The sequence below is a fragment of the Mustelus asterias genome, chromosome 14, assembly GCF_964213995.1.
Source record: "Mustelus asterias chromosome 14, sMusAst1.hap1.1, whole genome shotgun sequence".
Lineage (NCBI taxonomy): Eukaryota > Metazoa > Chordata > Chondrichthyes > Carcharhiniformes > Triakidae > Mustelus > Mustelus asterias.
This window is the reverse complement of record NC_135814.1, coordinates 102,093,415-102,115,091: the sequence shown is the minus strand read 5'-3', so window position 1 is coordinate 102,115,091 and position 21,677 is coordinate 102,093,415. Positions and strand designations below refer to the sequence as shown.

The following is a 21,677-nucleotide window of genomic DNA, read 5'->3' as shown; positions in this document are numbered from 1 at the left end:
GGAGGTGGGGGGCAAGGGTAGATATTGGAATAGCCCCCGTGACATTGCCAGTGAGTCAGATGTTCTCCGAGTTCAAAGGCTGGCGAGCGACTGACTCTGTGCAGGTCGGGCAAGCTCGCCGATTGGCTTACCTCCTGGGCCCAGCCTGGGCCCTGCCCTCGCCAAGGAAGTCGCTGCCAAAAGAGTGCTGACCGGCTTGGGCGCACCCGTCTAATCCACCGTGGCAGTGGGCTGCAGAAACAAGGCTGCCTCACGCTGGCCTTGGGATCATTCCGTGCACTTCAAAACGGATTGGCACCGACCGGCGCTGGGCGAGAAGATCCGGCTATGCCGAAAATGTGGCCAATCAGTCTCCCCGATCGTAAACCACGGCGTACACGCTTTCTATCTAAGTAAAACGCCCGTAACGTTCTCACTCTCACCTTCCCATTGCCTTCAGGCATGAGAGACACCTCCCCATTCCCCCAACCCACCCCTCCCCCCCACCACCACTCTGGCCTTCCCCACCCAACCCCCACCCTTGTCCATCTCCGCCTCACGCCTTCGAACAGTCCGTGTGCGCGTGGCTGTCAGTCCGGTCCACCTCTGCCGCCAAGGAGGTTACCGCCTCCTCCTGTTTCGGTGTCCCTTGGGCCTTCTGCGCCTGCCGATGCCTGATAAAGATGTATAATCCTCGGCCCAGGTAGATGGTGGCCAGCAGAGTGAAGTAGCCAATGTAAAAATTGAACTGCAGAGGCCAGGAGAGCAGGGGTGAGGGGAGAGAGGGGGGAAAGAGAGAGAGAGAGCAAAGGGTTAGCTACCAACAACTACAGCAAGTCAAACAGCAACAAACAGCCTGGCTTGTAGGAACTAAGCTAGCCTACAAACAGGGCGTGTGGAAAATTCAGCAGATTTACACCCAAAACCACGAGAGAAATTTCCAGAACATCACCTAATTGATAACAGTCAGCCATAATCACTTCCCTCTTGTCCTACTCCAAAGAATCCCGACAGTGCAGAAGGAGGCCATTCGGCCCATCGAGTCTGCACTGACCACAATCCCACCCAGGCCCCATACCCATAACCCCATACGTTTACCCTGCTAATCCCCCTGACACTGGGGTCAATTTAGTACGGCCAATCCACCTAACCCGGATATCTTTGGACTGTGGGAGGAAGCCGGGAATTGAACCCAGGTCCCTGGCGCTGTGAGGCAGCAGTGTTAACCACTGTGCCACTCGCTATCCCCGATTAGAATCCCTCCACCCTTTGTCGGCCCTGCCTTGTCTCTAAACTCTGGGATGCCCCTTCCCAAGGCTCTTTACCTCTGTGCCATTGGTGGGAAAGCCTTTTGGGACATCCCAGGGTGCTATAGAAACGCAGACCTTATTAAACATGCACGGTGGTGCAGTGGTTAGCTCTGCTGCCTCACAGTTCAATTCCCAGCCTTGGGTCACTGTCTGTGTGGAGTTTGCACGTTCTCCCAGTGTCTGTGTGAGTTTCCTCCGGGTGCTCCAGTTTCCTCCCACAGTCCAAAGATGTGCGGGTTAGGTGGATTGGCCATGCTATATTGCCCCTTAGTGTAGGGGGAATAGCTAGGGTAAATACATGGGGTTATGGGGATAGGGCCTGGGTGGGATTGTGGTCGGTGCAGATGCAATGGGTCGAATGTGCTCCTCCTGCACTGTGGGGATTCTCTGATTCCATTCTATCAAATCGCCCCCTTGGGTTGCGTGGACCCTCCACTGGGGATGAAGGAAGGAGATGGTAGCACTGGAAAGATCTGTCTAGTCACACTCTGAAAGATGTGCTGTTCAGGTGGACTGGGGGAGGAAGCGGCCCAGTGGTACTATTAATCCAGAATCTCAGCTAATGTTCTGGGGACCCGGGTTCGAATCCCGCCACGGCAGATGGTGGAATTTGAATTCAATAAAAAATATCTGGAATTAAGAATCTACTGATGACCATGAAACCATTGCCGGAAAAACCCATCTGGTTCACTAATGTCCTTTAGGGAAGGAAATCTGCCATCCTTACCCGGTCTGGCCTACATGTGACTCCAGAGCCTCAGCAATGTGGTTGACTCTCAACTGCCCTCTGAAATGGCCGAGTGAGACACTCAGTTCAAGGGCGACTAGGAGCAGTGAATGCTGGCCCAGCCAGCGACGCACGAATGAATAATAAGGCACTCACTCCTGCACTGTCGCACTGCCAAAAAAGCTGTGCTTGCAAACTGAATAGTAATTAATTAAAATTACACACACACACATACATATATATATTTCCTTTTAAAGAAATGAAAAAATTGTTTTTGCATTCTGTGGCTTGTTGCAAAATCAAAATCCGCAAAAGCCAGGCTGGTTTTTACAGCTGTCATTTATCCGCTGTTTATCAATTCAATTAAACTCACTGGCAGATCCCTGCCTGGATAACGTAATGCTCAGGAATTTGCCTTCTGGCAGCCCATTCCTGCCCTGTGGCTTTGGCACTTCCCGCAGCTCCATTCCCGGCCCATGAAGAGGCCGCGATGTGGTCGCCGCAGTGAATGGCAGGATCATTTCACGTCCTGTGTGTGCTCAAGACCACCACCTGTAGTTCTGAATACGTTTCAACGCTGCGAATGATTCCCGACAACTCTGTCTCTGTATTTGTCTCCCTTTCATTCACTAGCACACCACCCCCCCCACCCCCCATACTGTGGGTAGCACAGTGGTTAGCACTGCTGCCTCACAGCGCCAGGGACCCGGGTTCGACTCCCAGCTTGGGTCACTGTCTGTGCAGAGTCTGCACCTTCTCCCAGTGTCTGCGTGGGTTTCCTCCGGGTGCTCCGGTTTCCTCCCACAGTCTGAAAGACGTGCTGGTTAGGGTGCATTGGCGGTGCTAAATTCTCCCTCGGTGTACCCGAACAGGCGCCGGGGTGTGGCGACTAGGGGATTTTCACAGTAACTTCATTGCAGTGTTAATGTGAGCCTACTTGTGACACTAATAATCACTCACCTGATGAAGGAGCAGTGCTCCGAAAGCTCATGTTTCCAAATGTTGGACTTTAACCTGGTGTTGGGAGACTTCTTACTTGTGACACTAATAAATAAATAAAAATCTACTTGCCTTTAGATTCCGTGACCCTTAGTTACCCCCAACCCAACAATCTCAGGTTTGGGATTTCCAGATTTTCTGTCTGCGTGAAGAAGTCCTTCAGTTTATTTATTTTTTAAAAACAATTTTTATTCCTTTCTCAAGGGTTGTTAAGCCTATGTGCAGAGTGAGGGAGAAAGCTCTTACTCCATCTCCAAAAATTCAAATGGAATCCAATTCGTGGTCCCCACCTAACAGAATCAAGCAGACAAATATCCAAGTTGATCTTAGCCCAAAGCCTGACAACTTCCTTAATTTTACTGGTCAGCATTTATTGCCCATCCCTAATTGTCCCCTGAAACTGAGAGTCTCACTCAGCCATTTCAGAGGGTAGTTGAGAGCCAACCACATTGCTGTGGCTCTGGAGTCACATGTAGGCCAGACGGGGTAAGGACGGCAGATTTCCTTCCCTAAAGGACATTAGTGAACCAGATGGGTTTCTAAAATGTAGCTACCTATTGTCACTTAGTCGTCTGGCCCTGCAGAAGGAAGTGTACCCAGGGTGAGGGACCTGTGGAGGGACTGGAGAAGTTTATTTATTAGTGTTACAAGTAGGCTTACATTAACACTGCAATGAAGTTACTGTGAAAATCCCCCAGTCGCCACACTCCGGCGCCTGTTCGGGTACACCGAGGGAGAATTTAGCATTGCCGATGCATCTAATCAGCACGCCTTTCGGACTGTGGGAGGAAATCGGAGCACCCGGAGGAAACCCACGCAGACACGGGGAGAACGTGCAAACCCCGTGCAGACAGTGGCCTGAGACGGGAATCGAACCCAGGTCCCTGCCGTTGTGAGGCAGCGGTGCTAACCACTGTGCCACCGTGCCGCCTGTGTTAATGTGTTAGCGAGTCCAGAAGCGCTGGGTGTGATTGTTGCATTTTTATATATATTATACTTGCCCCGGCATGTAGGCCAGACCAGGTAAGGACATAGAATCCCTACAGTGCGGAAAGAGGCCATTCAGCCCATCGGGTCTGCACCGACCACAATCCCACTCAGGCCCTATTCCCGTAACCTCACATATATACCCTGCTAATCCTCTGAAACTAAGGGGCAATTTATCATGGCCGATCAACCTAACCTGCACATCTTTGGAGTGTGGGAGGAAACCAGGACACCCGGAGGAAACCCAAGCAGACACGGGGAGGACGTGCAAACTCCTCACAGACAGTGACCCAAGCCAGGAATCGAATCCAGGTCCCCGGCGCTGCGAGGCAGCAGTGCTAACCACTGTGCCACCATGCCGCCCGGAGTTATGGTCATTCTTCTCTGAACAGAGAGGCATACAAGATGATGAAGGCTCTTGATAAATAAAGAAGAGAGGTTTACTCTGGTGGGGGAATGGCCGGTAACGCAGGCTGACAATAATCGGCAAAAGATATTCAGAAATAACCACTCTGCTTTTGTACTCAATGATTCGATATTTAGGGCCAAGAATAGGATGAACAACAGCTATGCCCAGACTCAAGGGAGATAGTCACACAGCACTGTGAAAGGGCCGTTCTGTCAAACCATGTGACCAGCCCTCAGCTGCAGGATTTTGGAACAGGCGAACACATTAAGCATTTGTTCGTTTGATTCCTCATCGGGACAGCTACCCACATTAGCACTCAGTGTGTTTACCCATGTGATTAACTCTAACAAGAACCAAAGCCAAGCTCGATCAAGCCTGGCACTGTTGATGCTGTATTAACAGAAGCAAATGGAAACGCTTCAGGCCGCATCCATTGCTGGGAAGATCGGCTGGGGCGGGGCTGGTGGGAGGAGCTATCATTGACCGGGGTCCATTTTCCCACCCTTTGACCTCTAACGCTATGACCCCGGTGAACGTTCACCTATCCAATGGACAGGTCAGGTGTGGGACAAGAACCGAACTTGCCCGCCCTCAGGGACAACACTTGCAGGCTTTCCCCCCCCTCCCCAAGGGGGCGCCATGGTGACACAGTTGTTAGCACTGCTGCCTCACATCGCCAGGGACCCGGGTTCAGAGAACAGTACAGAAGGAGGCCATTCGGCCCGTCGAGTCTTCACCGACCAGAATCCCACCCAAGCCCCATTCACGTTAGCCCTCATATTTATTCTGCTAATTCCCCCTGACACTCGGGCAATTTATCATGGCCAATCCACCTAACCTGCACATCTTTCGGACTATGGGAGAAAACCGGAGCACCCGGAGGAAACCCGCGCAGACATGGGGAGAACGTGCAGACTCCGCACAGACAGTGACCAGAGGCCAGAATCGAACCCAAGTCCCTGGTGCTGTGAGGCTAACCACTGTGCCACCATGATGCCCTGGGTTTGATTCCCAGCTTGGGTCACTGCCTCTGCAGAGTCTGCACATTCTCCGTGTCTGCGTGGGTTTCCTCCGGGTGCTCTGATTTCATCCCACAGTCCGAAAGATGTGCTGGTTAGGTGGATTGGCCATGCTAAATTCTCCCCTAGTGTCCGGGAGACTAGCTAGGAAAATACATGGGGTTAAGGGGATAGAGTCTGGGTGGGATTGTGGTCGGTGCAGACTCGATGGGCCGAATGGCCTCCTTCTGCGCTGTAGGGATTCTATGATTCTAAGACTAGAAAGAGTGCAGAAATGAATTACTAGGATTCTACCGGGACTTGATGGTTTGAGTTATAAGGAGAGGCTGGATAGATTGGGACTCTTTTCCTTGCAGCGTAGGAGACTTAGGGGTGATCTTATAGAGGTCTATAAAATAATGAGGGGCACAGATCAGCTAGATAGTCAACATCTTTTCCCAAAGGTAGGGGAGTCTAAAACTAGAGGGCATAGGTTTAAGGTGAGAGGGGAGAGATACAAAAGTGTCTAGAGGGGCAATTTTTTCACACAGAGGGTGGTGAGTGTCTGGAACGAGCTGCCAGAGGTAGTAGTAGAGGCGGGTACAATTTTGTCTTTTAAAAAGCGTTTAGATAGTGACATGGGTAAGACGGGTATAGAGGGATATGGGCCAAACGCGGGCGATTGGGACTAGCTTAGGGGTTAAAAAAAGGGGCAGCATGGACAAGTTGGGCCGAAGGGTCTGTTTCCATGCTGTAAACCTCTATGACTCTCATAACGCCCACCTCAACAGTCACCCTGGCCTACCTCTCCTCCTATCACCCCACCAGGTCATCCAAGGTGCCACCTCAGTAACCATCCCAGACCCAGCAGAGCCTGGAGCCACTCCCTCTCATGCTAAAAACAGGAATTGAAGAATTGGCACCCACCACTCACTGTGGCACATGACCAAATGAACTCTGTGCCTTGGTCTGGCTCTGCCTGCCTCCCATGGATCAGGGCAGTAGGAATGTTTATTTACAATGGACTCAAATCTCTCTCCTTCTCCTGAGTCTCTGCCAAAACCTCAAGAGCGAAACCCAGGGATAGAAAGACTTTCCACACACACACACACTTATAAATATCAATACAGAATGCACTCAATGACCTCCTGACAGCCAATGAGGGGCCTTCTAAGGTCCTCTCGCACTCCGAGTGCAGCTCAGTAAGTGCACAGGAGGATCCCACAAACGACACCACGTTAGAGGTCGGGCACTCTGTTTCTCCCAAGGTTGACTGAGGGGTAATTATTGGCCCCAGGACCTGGGAGAGAATTCCCACCCCACTCTCCCCCGGACCCTCACGTGGCTCAGTGGTTAGCACTGCTGCCTCACAGCGCCAGGGACCCGGGTTCGATTCCCGGCTTGGGTCACTGTCTGTGCGGATCTACACATTCTCCCCGTGTCTGCGTGGGTTTCCTCCCACAGTCCGAAAGACATGCAGGTTAGGTGGATTGGCCATGCTAAATTGCGCCTTAGTGTCCAAGGATATGTAGGTTAGATGGTAAATGTGTGGCGTTACAGGGACAAGGCGGGAAGAGGGCCTGGGTAAGATGCTCTGTTAGAGAGTTGGTGCAGGCTCGATGGGCCGAATGGCCTCTTCTGCACTGTAGGATGGATTGGCAATGCTAACGTGCCCCCTCGTGTCCAAAAATGTGCAGGTTAGGTGAATTGGCCATGCTAAATTGCCCCTTAGTGTCCAAAGTTGTATAGGTTAGATGGATTGGTCATGGTAAATGTGTAGCGGATATGGGATAGGCAGGTGTTGGGCAAGATGCTCTTTTGGAGAGTCGATACAGACCCAATGGGCTGAATGGCCTTCTTCCGCACTGTGGGGACCCACTGGATCTGTGGCAGAGGGGCCTGGGTCAAAAAGCTCATCCAAAAGAGGTGTACAGAGTTCAGTATGGACAGGGCTGTGAGGATATGAGATTACCCAGAATCCCAGTGCACCGCAGCGGGGAGCTTGATAGAATCTCTCAGTGCGTAATAAGGCCATTCAGCCCACAGGGCCTCTGCTAGCACTTTGAGAGAGCCCATTAGTCCCACTCGCCTCCTCTTTCCTCATCACCCTGTGATCTTTACCCCCTTCCAGTATTTACACAAGTCCTTTTGGAGTGTTAATTCTTGAATCTGTTGCTGCCAGTTTTTTAGTCCCTCCGTTCCAGATCAGAACCGCTCACCGTGTTAATAAAAAAATCTTCATTTCCCTTTGGCTATTTTCACCCAGCGATCTCAAGTCTGTGTCCCCCTGCTGCTGCCGGTGGCAACAAACACCCCCTCGCTTATCCCACGCCTCAATTAACCCTTCCCTTAACTTTCTCTGACCCTAGGAGAACAATCCTAGTTTATTGGATGGGTCCCTTTGAGCCTGCTCTGCCATTCAATAAGATAGCAACAATGGGCGGCACAGTGGCAAGCACTGCTGCCTCAAAGCGCCAGAGACCCAGGTTCAATTCCAGCCTCAGGTCACTGTGTGGAGTCTGCACGTTCTCCCCGTGTCTGCGCAGTTTCCTCCGCGTGCTCCGGATTCCTCCCACAGTCCAAAGATGTGCGGGTTAGGTGGATTGGCCATGCTAAATTGCCCCTTCGTTTCCAAAGATGTGCGGGTTAGGTGGATTGGCCATGCTAAATTGTCCCTTAGTGTCAGGGGGACTAGCAGGGTAAATACATGGGGTTATGGGCATAGGGCCTGGGTGGGGATTGTGGTTGGTGCAGACTCGATGGGCCAAACAGCCTCCTCCTGCATTGTAGGGATTCTATGATTTTATGAAGATCATAGCCGACCTGGTTACGGCCTCAACTCCACTCCCCTGTCTGCAACCCCCATCTCCCTCCCCCCAAGTCAATCAAAAAATAATCCAACACGGCCTTGAATAAATTCAATGACCCGACGACCTCTGTCGCTTTCTGGGGAAGAAAACTCCACCGACTAACACCCCTCCAACAAAAATATTCTCCTCATCTTTTTTTCTTTATTTCATTATTTCTCATCTTCTCCAGTCTCTCCACATTGACTGGAACCCCTCACCCCAGGTACCGTTCAAATAAATCTCCTCTGCAACCTCTCTGAGGCCTCGATGTCCTTTCCCGAATGCGCGATGCCCAGAGCTGCGCTCGATGCTCCAGCCCAGGCCTACGCTCGGGGCTTACCAAGGCCCACTTCCCCAGAATCAATGTCCTCATGGCCCAGTGGGGGCCAGAGAGTGGGGGCGGGGGGATGCTCAATAGGCTTTGAATCTTCCACCTACCTGGTTATTCACGTGCAGTCCCAGACCCCGTTTGTCAGCGATAATCAACGTGATGATGGTTTTCAAGATGGTGGCCAGGAAGGTGTTGATACCAAACACCAGGGCGCAGAGCTCCTTGGACAGAGATGTGGCGATCTGAAAGCTAATGACAGCAGACACAAGGTCAGGGTAAATGCTCTCGCAGCAATGATATCCCCTCGCATGGGACAATCATTCTCCGTAACGATCAACACTTTGGGGCGCCTCGGCACAGACTGATGGGGGAGAGGTTGCTTTGCCTAACATCGCCGCTCAGTCTGCAAGCGTGACCCTAACTTTCCGCAGAAGATAGGAGCAGGAGGAGGCCATTCGCCCCTTCGAGCCTGCTCCCCCATTCATCATAATCATGGCTGATCGTCCAACTCAATAGCCTAATTCCGCTTTCTCCCCATAACCTTTGATCCCATTCGCCCCAATTGCTATATCCAGCCGCCTCTTGAATACATTCAATGTTTTGGCATCAACTACTTCCTGTGGTAATGAATTCCACAGGCTCACCACTCTTTGGGTGAAGAAATGTCTCCTCATCTCCGTCCTAAATGGTCTACCCCAAATCCTCAGACTGTGACCCCTGGTCCTGGACTCCCCCACCATCGGGAACATCCTCCCTGCATCTACCCTGTCTAGTCCTGTTAGAATTTTATAAGTCTCTATGAGATCACCCCCCTCATTCACCTGAACTCCAGCGAAAACAATCCTAACTGAGTCAATCTCTCCTCATACATCAGTCCCGCCATCCCCGGAATCAGCCTGGTAAACCTTCGCTGCACTCCCTCCAGAGCAAGAACATCCTTCCTCAGAAAAGGAGACCAAAACTGCACACAATACTCTCGATGTGGCCTCACCAAGGCCCTGTTTAGTTGCAACAATGATGTGGAGATGCCGGCGTTGGACTGGGGTAAACACAGTAAGAAGTTTAATAACACCAGGTTAAAGTCCAACAGGTTTATTTGGTAGCAAAAGCCACAAGTTTTCGGAGCCTTAAGCTCCTTCTTCAGGTGAGTGGGAATTCTGTTCACAAACAGGGCATATAAAGACACAAACTCAATTTACAGAATAATGGTTGGAATGTGAATACTTACAGCTAATCAAGTCTTAAAGGTACAGACAATGTGAGTGGAGAGAGCACTAAGACAGGTTAAAGAGATGTGTATTGTCTCCAGACAGGACAGCCAGTGAGACTCTGCAAGTCCAGGCAAGCTGTGGGGATTACAGATAGTGTGACATGAACCCAATATCCCGGTTGAGGCCGTCCCCATGTGTGCGGAACTTGGCTATCAGTTTCTGCTCAGCGACTCTGCGCTGTCGTGTGTCATGAAGACCGCCTTGAAGAACGCTTACCCGAAGATCAGAGGCCGAATGCCCGTGATTGCCCGTGAATGCGGTCACGGGCATTCGGCCTCTGATCTTCGGGTAAGCGTTCTTCAAGGCGGTCTTCATGACACACGACAGCGCAGAGTCGCTGAGCAGAAACTGATAGCCAAGTTCCGCACGCATGAGGACGGCCTCAACCGGGATATTGGGTTCATGTCACACTATCTGTAACCCCCACAGCTTGCCTGGACTTGCAGAGTCTCACTGGCTGTCCTGTCTGGAGACAATACACATCTCTTTAACCTGTCTTAATGCTCTCTCCACTCACATTGTCTGCACCTTTAAGACTTGATTAGCTGTAAGTATTCGCATTCTAACCATTATTCTGTAAATTGAGTTTGTGTCTTTATATGCCCTGTTTGTGAACAGAATTCCCACTCACCTGAAGAAGGAGCTTAAGGCTCCGAAAGCTTGGGGCTTTTGCTACCAAATAAACCTGTTGGACTTTAACCTGGTGTTGTTAAACTTCTGACTGTAGTTGCAACAACACATCCCTACTCAAAACCTCTCGCTATGAAGACCAACATACCATTTGCCTTCTTTACCGCCTGCTGCACCTGCATGCTTACCTTCAGCGACTGATGCACAAGGACACCCAGGTCCCTCTGCACACTCCCCTCTCCCAATTTACAGCCAGTCACCAATCATTTTAATTCTCCGTCCATACTCCGAGTCACGTGAGGCGATGGCCTAGTGCTATTATCGCTAGACTATTAATCTAGTAACTCAGCTAATGTTCTGGGGACCCAGATTCGAATCCCGCCACGGCAGATGGTGGAATTTGAATTCAGTTTTTAAAAAATCTGGAATTAAGAACCTACTGATGACCATGAAACCATTGTCGATTGTCGGAAAAACCCATCTGGTTCACTAATATCCTTTAGGGAAGGAAATCTGCCGTCCTTACCCGGTCTGGCCTACATGTGACTCCAGAGCCACAGCAATGTGGCTGACTCTCAACTGCCCTCCAAGGGTAACTAGGGATGGGCAATAAATGCTGGCCAGCCAGCAACGCCCCATGAATGAATTAGAGTCATTTTCTTTCTTGTCCCATTCCCATCTTCTGTGGCCTTACACCGTCAGCCATTTTGTCATCTACTCTCTCCTGCCTCACGACAGACTTTAATTCCCTCTTTCCCCTTCCCTCCTCCCGCTGATCTGGACTTCACAACTCCTGAAACCCCATTCCGTCTCCAGCTCTTCCCGGCTCTGATCTGAAGCGTTAACGCTGTCTCTCTCTCCCCACGGGAAATTCCGACCTGACCGGTTCAGCACCTCCGCTGTTTTCCTTACTCTTTAAATTATTTCTGATCAACACTTCTCGGCCTACGCTCTACTCTCGACGTGGGGTGAGGTGGATCGAGAGATGGCGGGGGCTTGGTGGGGGTGGGTGGGAAGCGGGATCAGGATATTGAATTCGATGGTCAGCCGTGATCATTATGAATGGCGGAGCAGGCTCGAAGGGCTGAATGGCCTCCTCCTGTCTCTCGTTTCTAAACTATGCTAAAAACTAATTTAAGGTCATCAGCCCAGCTTGGAAACTGACTCATTTACACTTCATAGAATCCCTACAGGGCAATAGGAGGCCATTCGGCCCATCAAGTCTGCGTCGATCATAATCCCACCCAAGTCCCATTCCCGTAATCCCACACATTTACCCTACTAATCCCCCTGACACTAGGGTCAATTTAGCATGGCCAATCAACCTAACCCACACATCTTTGCTGGAAGTAATGTGCATTCACCAGCAATGACTCTTATAGAAACTAGAAGCAGGAGGAGGCCATTCGGCCCTTCGAGCCTGCTCCGCCATTCATTTTGATCATGGATAATCATCAAATTCAATATCCTGATTCCCCCCTCCCTCCATATCCCTTGATCCCTTTAGCCCCAAGAGCTATATCTAATTTCTTCTTGAAATCACACAACGTTTTGGGCGGCACGGTGGCACAGTGGTTAGCACTGCTGCCTCACAGCACCAGGGACCCGGGTTCAATTCCCGGCTTGGGTCACTGTCTGTGCGGAGTCTGCACATTCTCCCCGTGTCTGCGTGGGTTTCCTCCGGGTGCTCCAGTTTCCTCCCAGTCTGAAAGACGTGCTGGTTAGGGTGCATTGGCCATGCTAAATTCTCCCGCAGTGTACCCGAACAGGTGCCGGAGTGTGGCGACTAGACGATTTTCACAGTAGCTTCATGGCAGAGTTAATGTAAGCTTACTTGTGACTAACGAATCAACTTTTACTTTATATTGGCCTCAACTGCTTTCTGTGGGAGTGAATTCCACACATTCTCCACCCTCTGGGTGAAGAAATTTCCCCTCATCTCAGTTCTAAAAGGTTTACCCCTTATCCTCAAACTATGACCCCTCGTTCTGGACCCCCCCACAATTGGGAACATTCTTTCTGAATCTATCCAGTCCAAAGGTGTGTGGGTTAGGTGGATTGGCCATGCTAAATTGCCCCTTAGTGTCAGGGGGACTAGCTAGGGTAAATGCATGGGATAAGGCCTGGGTGGGATTGTGGTAGGTGCAGACTTGATGGGCTGAATGGCCTCCTTCTGCACTGTAGGATTCCAATCCTGTTAGAATTTTATAAGTTTCTATGAGATCCCCTCTCGCTCTTCTAAACTCCAGTGAATATAACCCTAACCGACTTAGTCACTTCTCACAGAACAGACCCGCCATCCCAGGAATCAGCCTGGTAAACCTTCGCTGTGCTCCCTCTATAGCAAGGTTACATATAGGCTGACTCAAGAACAGCTTCTTCCCTGCTGCTGTCAGACTTTTGAATGGACCCACCTCGCACTAACTTGATCTTTCTCTACACCTTAGCTATGGCTGTAACACTACATTCTGCACTCTCTCCTTTCCTTCTCTTTGAACAGTATGCTTTGTCTGTATAGCGCGCAAGAAACAATACTTTTTACTGTATGCTAATACACGTGGCATGGTAGCACAATGGTTAGCGCTGCTGCCTCACAGCACCAGAGACCTGGGATCGATACCTGGCTTGGGTCACTGTCTGTGTGCAGTTTGCACATTCTCCCCGTGTCCGCGTGGGTTTCCTCCGGGTGCTCCAGTTTCCTCCCACAGTCCGAAAGATGTGTGGATTGGCTATGCTAAATTGCCACTTAGTGTCGGGGGATAGCTCGGGTAAATACATGTGGTTATGGGGACAGGGCCTGGGTGGGATTGTGGCCAGTGCTAACTTGATGGGCCAAATGACCTCCTTCTGCACTGGAGGATTCTATGAATTTTTTTTTGATTTGATTTATTATTGTCCCATGTATTAGTATACAGTGAAAAGTATTGTTTCTTGCGCGCTATACAGACAAAGCATACCATTCATAGAGAAGGAAAGGAGAGAGTGCAGAATGTAGTGTTACAGTCATAGCTAGGGTGTAGAGAAAGATCAGCTTAATGCGAGGTAGGTCCATTCAAAAGTCTGACAGCAGCAGGGAAGAAGCTGTTCTCGAGTCGGTTGGTACGTGACCTCAGACTTTTGTATCTTTTTCCCAACAGAAGAAGGTGGAAGAGAGAATGTCCGGGGTGCGTGGGGTCCTTGATTACGCTGGCTGCTTTTCCGAGGCAGAGTGTAGACAGAGTCAATGGATGGGAGGCTGGTTTGAGTGATGGACTGGGCTACGTTTACAGCCCTTTGTAGTTCCTTGCGGTCTTGAAATTCTAATCTTGTTGGAATTTTATAAATTTCTATGAGATCCCCTCTCACTCTTCGAAACTCCAATGAATATAATCCTAGGGAGGGGGGTCCCGAGTAATACTCACATTGCGATGGGAACCAGGAGCTGGTGGCTGCTCCGGAACAGGACAAAGCCCACGTAGCAGACCCAGATGTTATTGGTGGTGTTCATGAGGAAGAGGAGTCCGGCCTGTAGCGCTGTGATGATGAAAATCACCAGCTCCGCCCACAGCGACCACTGCAACTTGACATGGCCCGCGGAGAACGAGGCAATGGCACCTGCCAACCAGACAAAGACCAATGTCAACTCGAGGAGCCTCGGGGCCAGACAGCAGTTTAAAGTTTATTTATTGGTCACAAGTAAGCTTACATTAACACTGCAATGAAGTTATTATGAAAATCCTCTAGCTGTCACACTCCGGCGCCTATTCGGGTACACTGAGGGAGAATTTAGCATGGCCAATGCACCTAACCAGCACGTCTTTCGGACTGTGGGAGCACTGCAGTATGGCATGTTCCCACACCCTCAGACACACTATCAGGACAAGAATTGGCTTTTATTCTCTAATTTTAGAATCCTACAGTGCAGAAGGAGGCCATTCGGCCCATCGAGTCAGCACCAACCGCAATCCCACCCAGGCCCTATCCCCACAACCCCATGCATTTACCCTAGCTAGTCCCCCTGACACTAAGGGGCAATTTAGCCTGAACAATCCACCCAACCCATGTGAGTGGGAGGAAAACAGAGCAGCCGGAAGGAACCCACGCAGAATTGGGGAGAAAGGAATTCTATGGACTCTACTTGCCAGTCATGCAAAGTTAAGTCAAGGTCTAATCCTGAACGTCAACTTTAATATTCTATAAATAACTGATACTGATTGTGTGGGTGGGGTTAACATTTATTGTGGGTATGAATAAATATTACTGCATTAACAAGAAGTCAGCTCGCAGTTCATCGTCCACTGTCTAAGTGTTAAAACACACTGTGACAGGCACAACATTATCACCTTCCCCGACAGTGCAGCACTCGCTCGGTACTCAGCTCAAGTCCACGAGTGGGACTTGAACCCTAAACCTCATGATACAGAGGGAAGTGTGCTCTTTCCTGAGCCATAGCTAACATGGTAACATGTACTTAAGGGAGAGCGAGATAAATACATGAGGGAGAGAGAGAGCGACAGCTCTGAAAAATAAGTGGGATTAGGTTTAATCTCCAATGATTAAAGATTTTGGTTTAAGAACAGACAATGGTGGAAACACCCAGCAGGTTTTGACAGCATGTGTGTGGAAAGACGCAGAGTTAATAGAATCATAGAATCCCTACAGTGCAGAAGGAGGCCATTCAGCCCATCGAGTCTGCACCGACAACAATCCCACCCAGGCCCTATCCCATAACCCCATGCATTTACCCTATGTCCCCCTGACACTTAGGGGCAATTTAGCATGGCCATTCCACCTAACCCGCACATCTTTGGACTGTGGGAGGAAACCGCAGCACCCGGAGGAAACCCACGCAGACACGGGGAGAACGTGCAAACTCCACACAGACAGTGACCCAAGCCGGGAATCGAACCCTGGTCCCTGGCGCTGTGAGGCAGCAGCACTAACCACTGTGTCACCGTATGCAATCAAGTGTGGCGTTTGATCAGAAGTGGGAAAGTTAGAGATGTGACGGGGGGGTGTGGGACAAGGACAAAGGGAGGCCTGTGATGGGGCAATGGGCTGGAGAGATTGAATGACAGGTTGGAAGGGAATGATGATGGGGCAAGAAAAGAAACACAAAGATTTCCTGAGGACAGGTTGCTGCTGTGCAAAGGAACAAAAACAAAACTAACACTTCACTTTTACTTCACAGCTTGCTCCAGTTCAGGATCGCAGGGAGTCGTAGCCTATCCTGAGAGGCACTGGGCGCTAGGCAGGGTACACTCAGAACAGGACACCAGTCCATCACAGGACGTGGACGCGCTCTCACAAGCACAAAATGTGGGGAAATTTAGCCAATCCGCCTAACCTGCACATCTTTGGAGTGTGGGAGGAAACTGGAGCACCCGGAGGAAACCCACGCAGACACGGGGAGAACGTGCAAACTCACAGAGAGCAACCCAAGCCAGGAATCGAACCCGGGTCCCTGGCGCTGTGGGGCAGCAGTGCTAACCACTGTGCCGCTCCGGTGATCTGAACTTTTTCTTGACTAACATGTTAAGAAGATCAACACAGGGAAGGGAAACACTGTGATAAGTGTTTATTTCTTTGCCTGATTAAAGTTATTGGGGTTTTGGATAATAAATTGAGGATATTGTAAACCAGGTGACAGGATCCACACTGGTTAGAGAAGGAGGTGCTGATGGGGTTAGTTCAGGAGCAATGGGAGGAGGTCACGAGGAACAATGCCAGTTGGGCTGAGTGCCTATTTACTCCTGATAATTCCTCTCGAGAAATATATTTTAAAAATCATGAAAATCTAGAGAGTCGTTAGTTGATGTCATTTTTTTGCCTGAATGCTTGGCTGAGTTTCGGCTCCCAACTCAGAGTCAGGAGGTGGCGGGTTTGAATCACACCTCAGGGACCGACACACCCACGGTGGAACCAGGGAGGGAGTGCTGAACTGTTCACGGTGCCATCAGGCCCTGGCCTTGCCGTTCCAAGGGGAATGGATTTCTGCTGCATTATTTGAAAGCAGATCCTTCAGCTGCTCAAGAGATTAATTTTCAGTCAAGGTTGATTGTTTTTTGAAGTATACATGTCCTCCATCGCCTCAAAGATAGAAAATAAAACCTCACTGTACTAATCCATTCAGGCTAAGCCAGTCAAATCAGATTTATTTACAGATAAAATAAAATAAAAAGTTTAAAGTATATTTTATTACTGTCCCAAGTAGGCTTACATTAGCCTACTTGTGACACTAATAAAATAAACTTTGAACTTTTTATTTTATCTGTAAATAAATCTGACTTGACTGGCTTAGCCTGCAACGAAGTAAATGTGAAAATCTCCTAGCTGCCACACACCTGTTCGGGTACACCGAGGGAGAATTTAGCATGGCCAATGCACCTAACCAGCGCGTCTTTGGACTGTGGGAGGAAACCGGAGCACCCGGAGGAAACCCACGCAGACACGGGGAGAATGTGCAGACTCCGCACAGACAGTGATCCAAGCTGGGAATTGAACCCAGGTCCCGGGCGCTGTGAGGCAGCAGTGCTAACTGCAATAAAGTGGATGCAAAAGATTCCTCCAGACAGCATCAGGAGAAACAGACAATCTGGCCATTTACTGCTGTCCATGGGAGCTTGCTTTGTAGAAATTGGCTGCCGGGATTACTACAGGGCATTACTACGCTGCTAGAATACTTCATTGACTGAAAGTTGGATGTAGTGGGGTTGCCAAAGGTGCTATATAAATAAAGCTCTTTCAATTCAGACTTGTGGGTGGAATGAGGTCAAATTGGATGATTTAAGATTTGGACAATCTTTACCATTTTGAATCCTACGTGCTAAAAAGCCAGCAGTACAGTGCCAAGTACGGGCTGTTGAATTTGCTTTCGGGGTGTGGAGGTATCTGTTTACAGCTCCTGTTCTCAAAAGCGGAGCGGCCAAGATTAAGTGTCAACACTTCACAGGGACGTGTTTCTCGGTACCTGAGAGTACGTGAGCTTTCTCCCCTACCCGGTAATGAGGGTGTTGTTCTGAGTCAATTGATGGTTTGGTCTTGTTTGTCGGGTTCCTTGGCCTTGTCCTGGGCTCCTTGGCCTTAAACATGGTGCTTGAATTGGCAGTGTCAGCAACGTAAACAACTAGCATTGGCAGAGTGGTTCATCTGGACGGGTGTCAGTCACAGAGTTGTGGCTCAAGCCAGATTTCAAACCTTGTGAGTAAACAACCCCCTCCCCTCGCTCCCGAAGTGGAGCACTGGAAAAAACATTTCCCAAGCACAAAAGATCGAGAGATTCTTTGCCTGCCTCACTTGTCGACACAAGCGGGTTTCGATGGCAAGGCTGTGCAAGCTCGCATACCCAGGACGTTCGATAGGTTGGCAAAAGGACGAGATGTGCCAGAGAGGTGGCAAGTTTTGCATTTCTATAGCACCTTCCACAGCTTCTAGACATCCCAAAGCACTTCACAGCCAATGAAATGTTTTATAAGGCGCAGCCACTGTTGTAATATAGGACATATGGCAACCAATTTGCCAACAGCAAGCAGTAATGACATAAAGTTAAAGTTTGAAGTGTATTTGTTATCGTCACAAGTAGGTTTACATTAACACTGCAATGAAGTTACTGTGAAAATCCCTTAGTCACCACATTCCAGCGCCTGTTCGGGTACACTGAGGGAGAATTTAGCATGGCCAATGCACCCTAACCAGCACGTCTTTCAGACTGTGGGAGGAAATCGGAGCACCCGGAGGAAACCCACGCAGACACGGGGAGAATGTGCAGACTCCGCACAGACAGTGACCCAAGCTGGGAATCAAACCCCGGTCCCTGGCGCTGTGAGGCAGCAGTGCTAACCACTGTGCCACCGTGCCGCCCGCAAGTTGGCTAGGTTTGCATTTCTATAGCACCTTTCACAGCTTCTAAACATTCCAAGGATTTTACAGCCAATGAAATATTTTATGAGATGCAGTCGCTGTTGTAATATAGGAAATATGGCAACCAATTTACCAACAGCAAACTCCCATGATATAGCCGTAAGGGATAGGAATCAACGCCTACGCTTCCCCCCCCCGCCCCCCCACCCCCAACCTCCACCATTCCACCCCACCATTGCGCTTTCCCTTGAAATGATGCTGTGGGATCTTTCTCTTCCACTTTATTTTATCTGTAAATAAATCTGACTTGACTGGCTTAGCCTGAATGGATCAGTATGGTGAGGTTTTATTTTCTACATTTGAGGTGATTGCAGGACATGCATACTCCAAAACCAATCAACTTTGACTTAAAATTAATCTCTCGATCAAGATTTCCTAACCAATTCATGTACTGGTGATACATTTTGGTAGATCAACCTGGGCAGGACTTAGAACAAAGAACAATACAGCACAGGAACAGGCCCTTCGGCCCTCCAAGCCCATGCCGCTCCCTGGTCCAAACTAGACCATTCTTTTGTATCCTTCCATTCCCACTCCGTTCATATGGCTAATGACTTACTCAGTTAATGGTCGGGCATTGGGGAGAGTTATAGAACAAAGAGATTGAGGAGTACAGGTTCATAGCTCCTTGAAAGTGGAGTCACAGGTGGACAGAGTGGTGAAGAAGGCATTCGGCATGCTTGGTTTCATTGGTCAGAACATTGAATACAGGAGTTGGGACGTCTTATTGAAGTTATACAGGACATTGGTAAGGCCACACTTGGAATACTGTGTACAGTTCTGGACACCCTATTATAGAAAGGATATTATTAAACTAGAAAGAGTGCAGAAACAATTTACTAGGAATAACTGGAGTTATAAGGAGAGGCTGGATAGACTGGGACTTTTTCCCCTGGAGCGTAGGAGGCTCAGGGGTGATCTTATAGAGGTCTATAAAATAATGAGGGGCATAGATCAGCTAGATAGCCAACATCATTTCCCAAAGGTAGGGGAGCCTAAACTAGAGGGCACAGGTTTAAGGTGAGAGGGGAGAGATGCAAAAGGGTCCAGAGGGACAATTTTTTCACACAGAGGGTGGTAAGTATCTGGAACGAGCTGCCAGAGGCAGTAGTAGAGACGGGTACAATTTTGTCTTTTAAAAAGTGTTTAGACAGTGAAATGGGTAAAATGGTATAGAGGGATATGGGCCAAATGCGGGCAAGTGGTAAAAACTGGGCAGCATGGACAAGTTGGGCCGAATGGCCTGTTTCCATGCTGTAAACCTCTATGGTCTAGATCATAAGGGACTCATTTCTACCACGAGTGAGCTTCTATGTAACCGCAACCACAAACTAATTGAGACTCAACCAGAATTGCTCTGTTATATTGTTCAGACAATTCATCACAGCCCCCCGGGGATTTGGAGCAGAGATGAATGGAGATTTAATCAAGAGGACTGGCAAAGGAGCCAGGGGATGAAGAGGCATTTTAAAAATATTGTTACGATCTGAAGTGCACTGATGGAAGCGGAGAATGAATCATAGAATCCCTACAACGCAAAAGGAGGCCATTCAGCCCATCGAGTCTGCACCGACTCTCCAAAAAAAGCACCTTACCCACGCCCTAGCCCCATAAACCCGTGTACCTAGCATGGCCAATCCACCTAACCTGCACATCTTTGGACACTAAAGGGACAATTTAGCATAGCCAATCCACCTAACCTGCACATCTTTGGACACTAAAGGGACAATTTAGCATAGCCAATCCACCTAACCCACACATCTTTGGACACTAAGGGACAATTTAGCATAGCCAATCCACCTAACCTGCACATCTTTGGACACTAATGGACAATTTAGCATAGCCAATCCACCTAACCTGCACATCTTTAGACACTAAGGGACAATTTAGCATAGCCAATCCACCTAACCTGCACATCTTTGGACACTAAGGGGCAATTTAGCATGGCCAATCCACTTAATCTCCACATCATTGGACCATGGGACGCAACCAGAGCACCCAGTGGAATCCCACGCAGACATGGGGAGAACGTGCAAACTCCACACAGATAGTCACCCAAGACCAGAACTGAACCCTGGTCCCTTGCGCTGTGAGGCAACAGTGCTAACCGCTGTGCCATTGTGCTGTCCCTAAGGTCATAGTTTGAGGATAAGGGGTAAACCTTTTAGAACTGAGGTGAGGAGAAATTTCTTCACCCAGAGGGTGGTGAATGTATGGAATTCACTCTCACTGAAAGTAGTTGAGGCCAAAACATTGTGTGAATTCAAGGAGAAATTAGACATAGCTCTTGGGGCTAAAGGGATCAAGGGAAATGGAGGGGAAAGGGGGATCAGGATATTGAATTCGATGATCAGCCATGATCAAAATGAATGGCGGGACAGGCTCAAAGGGCCGAATGGCCTCCTCCTGCTTCTAGTTTCTATGACAGTGCACCCTCCCGCCTCACTCCCAAGGACCGAGAGGAACGTTTTCTTTTCCATACCCAGGAGTGTTGCAGCTGCATCTACGCCTCCATTGTAAACGCCCCGGTTTTCCCTGGACGGATGGATGTTGTCCCACAGGATCTGTACGTAGTAAACCACCAGGTAGTAACCGGTGGAGTTAAAAACCCACCACAACGACCACAGCTTCAGCCGGGGTGAGCGGACGGTATCTGGAGAGAGAGAGAGAGAGGGAGAAGACAAGAGACAGGTTAGTAACCCCTGACGGGAGCTATGTTTCCCGAGGGCCAGTGGCCCGATCAGATGTGCCATTCCAGCTGGTCAAAATCCCGTTCCAGGGAACTCGAGCCCCTAAGCAGGGCTGGCGTTACCTAAAACGTCAAGGGAGGGCAGCACTGTTGGAGAGGTCACCCTTCCAGTGAGGCCTGGGACCCTCTCGGGCGGATATTTGGAAGAAGAGTGTAATGACGTTAATCGGGCAATTGAGGTGGGTCGGTTAGAATATAAAGAACAAAGAACATTACAGCACAGGAACAGGCCCTTCGGCCCTCCAAGCCTGCACCGACCATGCTGCCCGACTGAACTAAACTCCCTGATTAAGGACCGATCAGGGAGCTTCTTGCTTTGTATTTAACCAGGCGTGTCAGTTCCTCTGGCGCTCCTAGTGTAGGCTGCTCACTGAAAGCACTCTGTATGGGGCTGTCTGATTGGTAAATAGAAGGATTTGGGTGAGCGGACTTCTGCCTCTGAGGGATTAATACAATGAGCTCTTCCCCCAGAGTCCTGGCCAAGAATCACCCCTCGCCCAACACCACTGAAGATGGATTTAAAAGCAAAATACAGCGAG

The 21,677-nt window shown here is 49.6% G+C and overlaps 1 protein-coding gene across 1 annotated transcript in view; it reads right to left on the bottom strand.

Moving 5' to 3' along the window:
- Positions 1-526: 526 nt before the first annotated feature.
- The window catches only part of slc19a1 (solute carrier family 19 member 1), a 40,786-nt gene continuing 19,635 nt past the window's right edge, over positions 527-21,677 (bottom strand). The window contains exons 3-6 of the mRNA XM_078229005.1: positions 20,872-21,042; positions 13,892-14,084; positions 8,697-8,838; positions 527-727 (exon numbers count right to left, since the gene is read on the bottom strand). Of these exons, the coding sequence (XP_078085131.1) occupies positions 536-727; positions 8,697-8,838; positions 13,892-14,084; positions 20,872-21,042 (698 nt within the window). The 3' untranslated portion in view covers positions 527-535. The remainder of the gene's footprint in view (positions 728-8,696; positions 8,839-13,891; positions 14,085-20,871; positions 21,043-21,677) is intronic.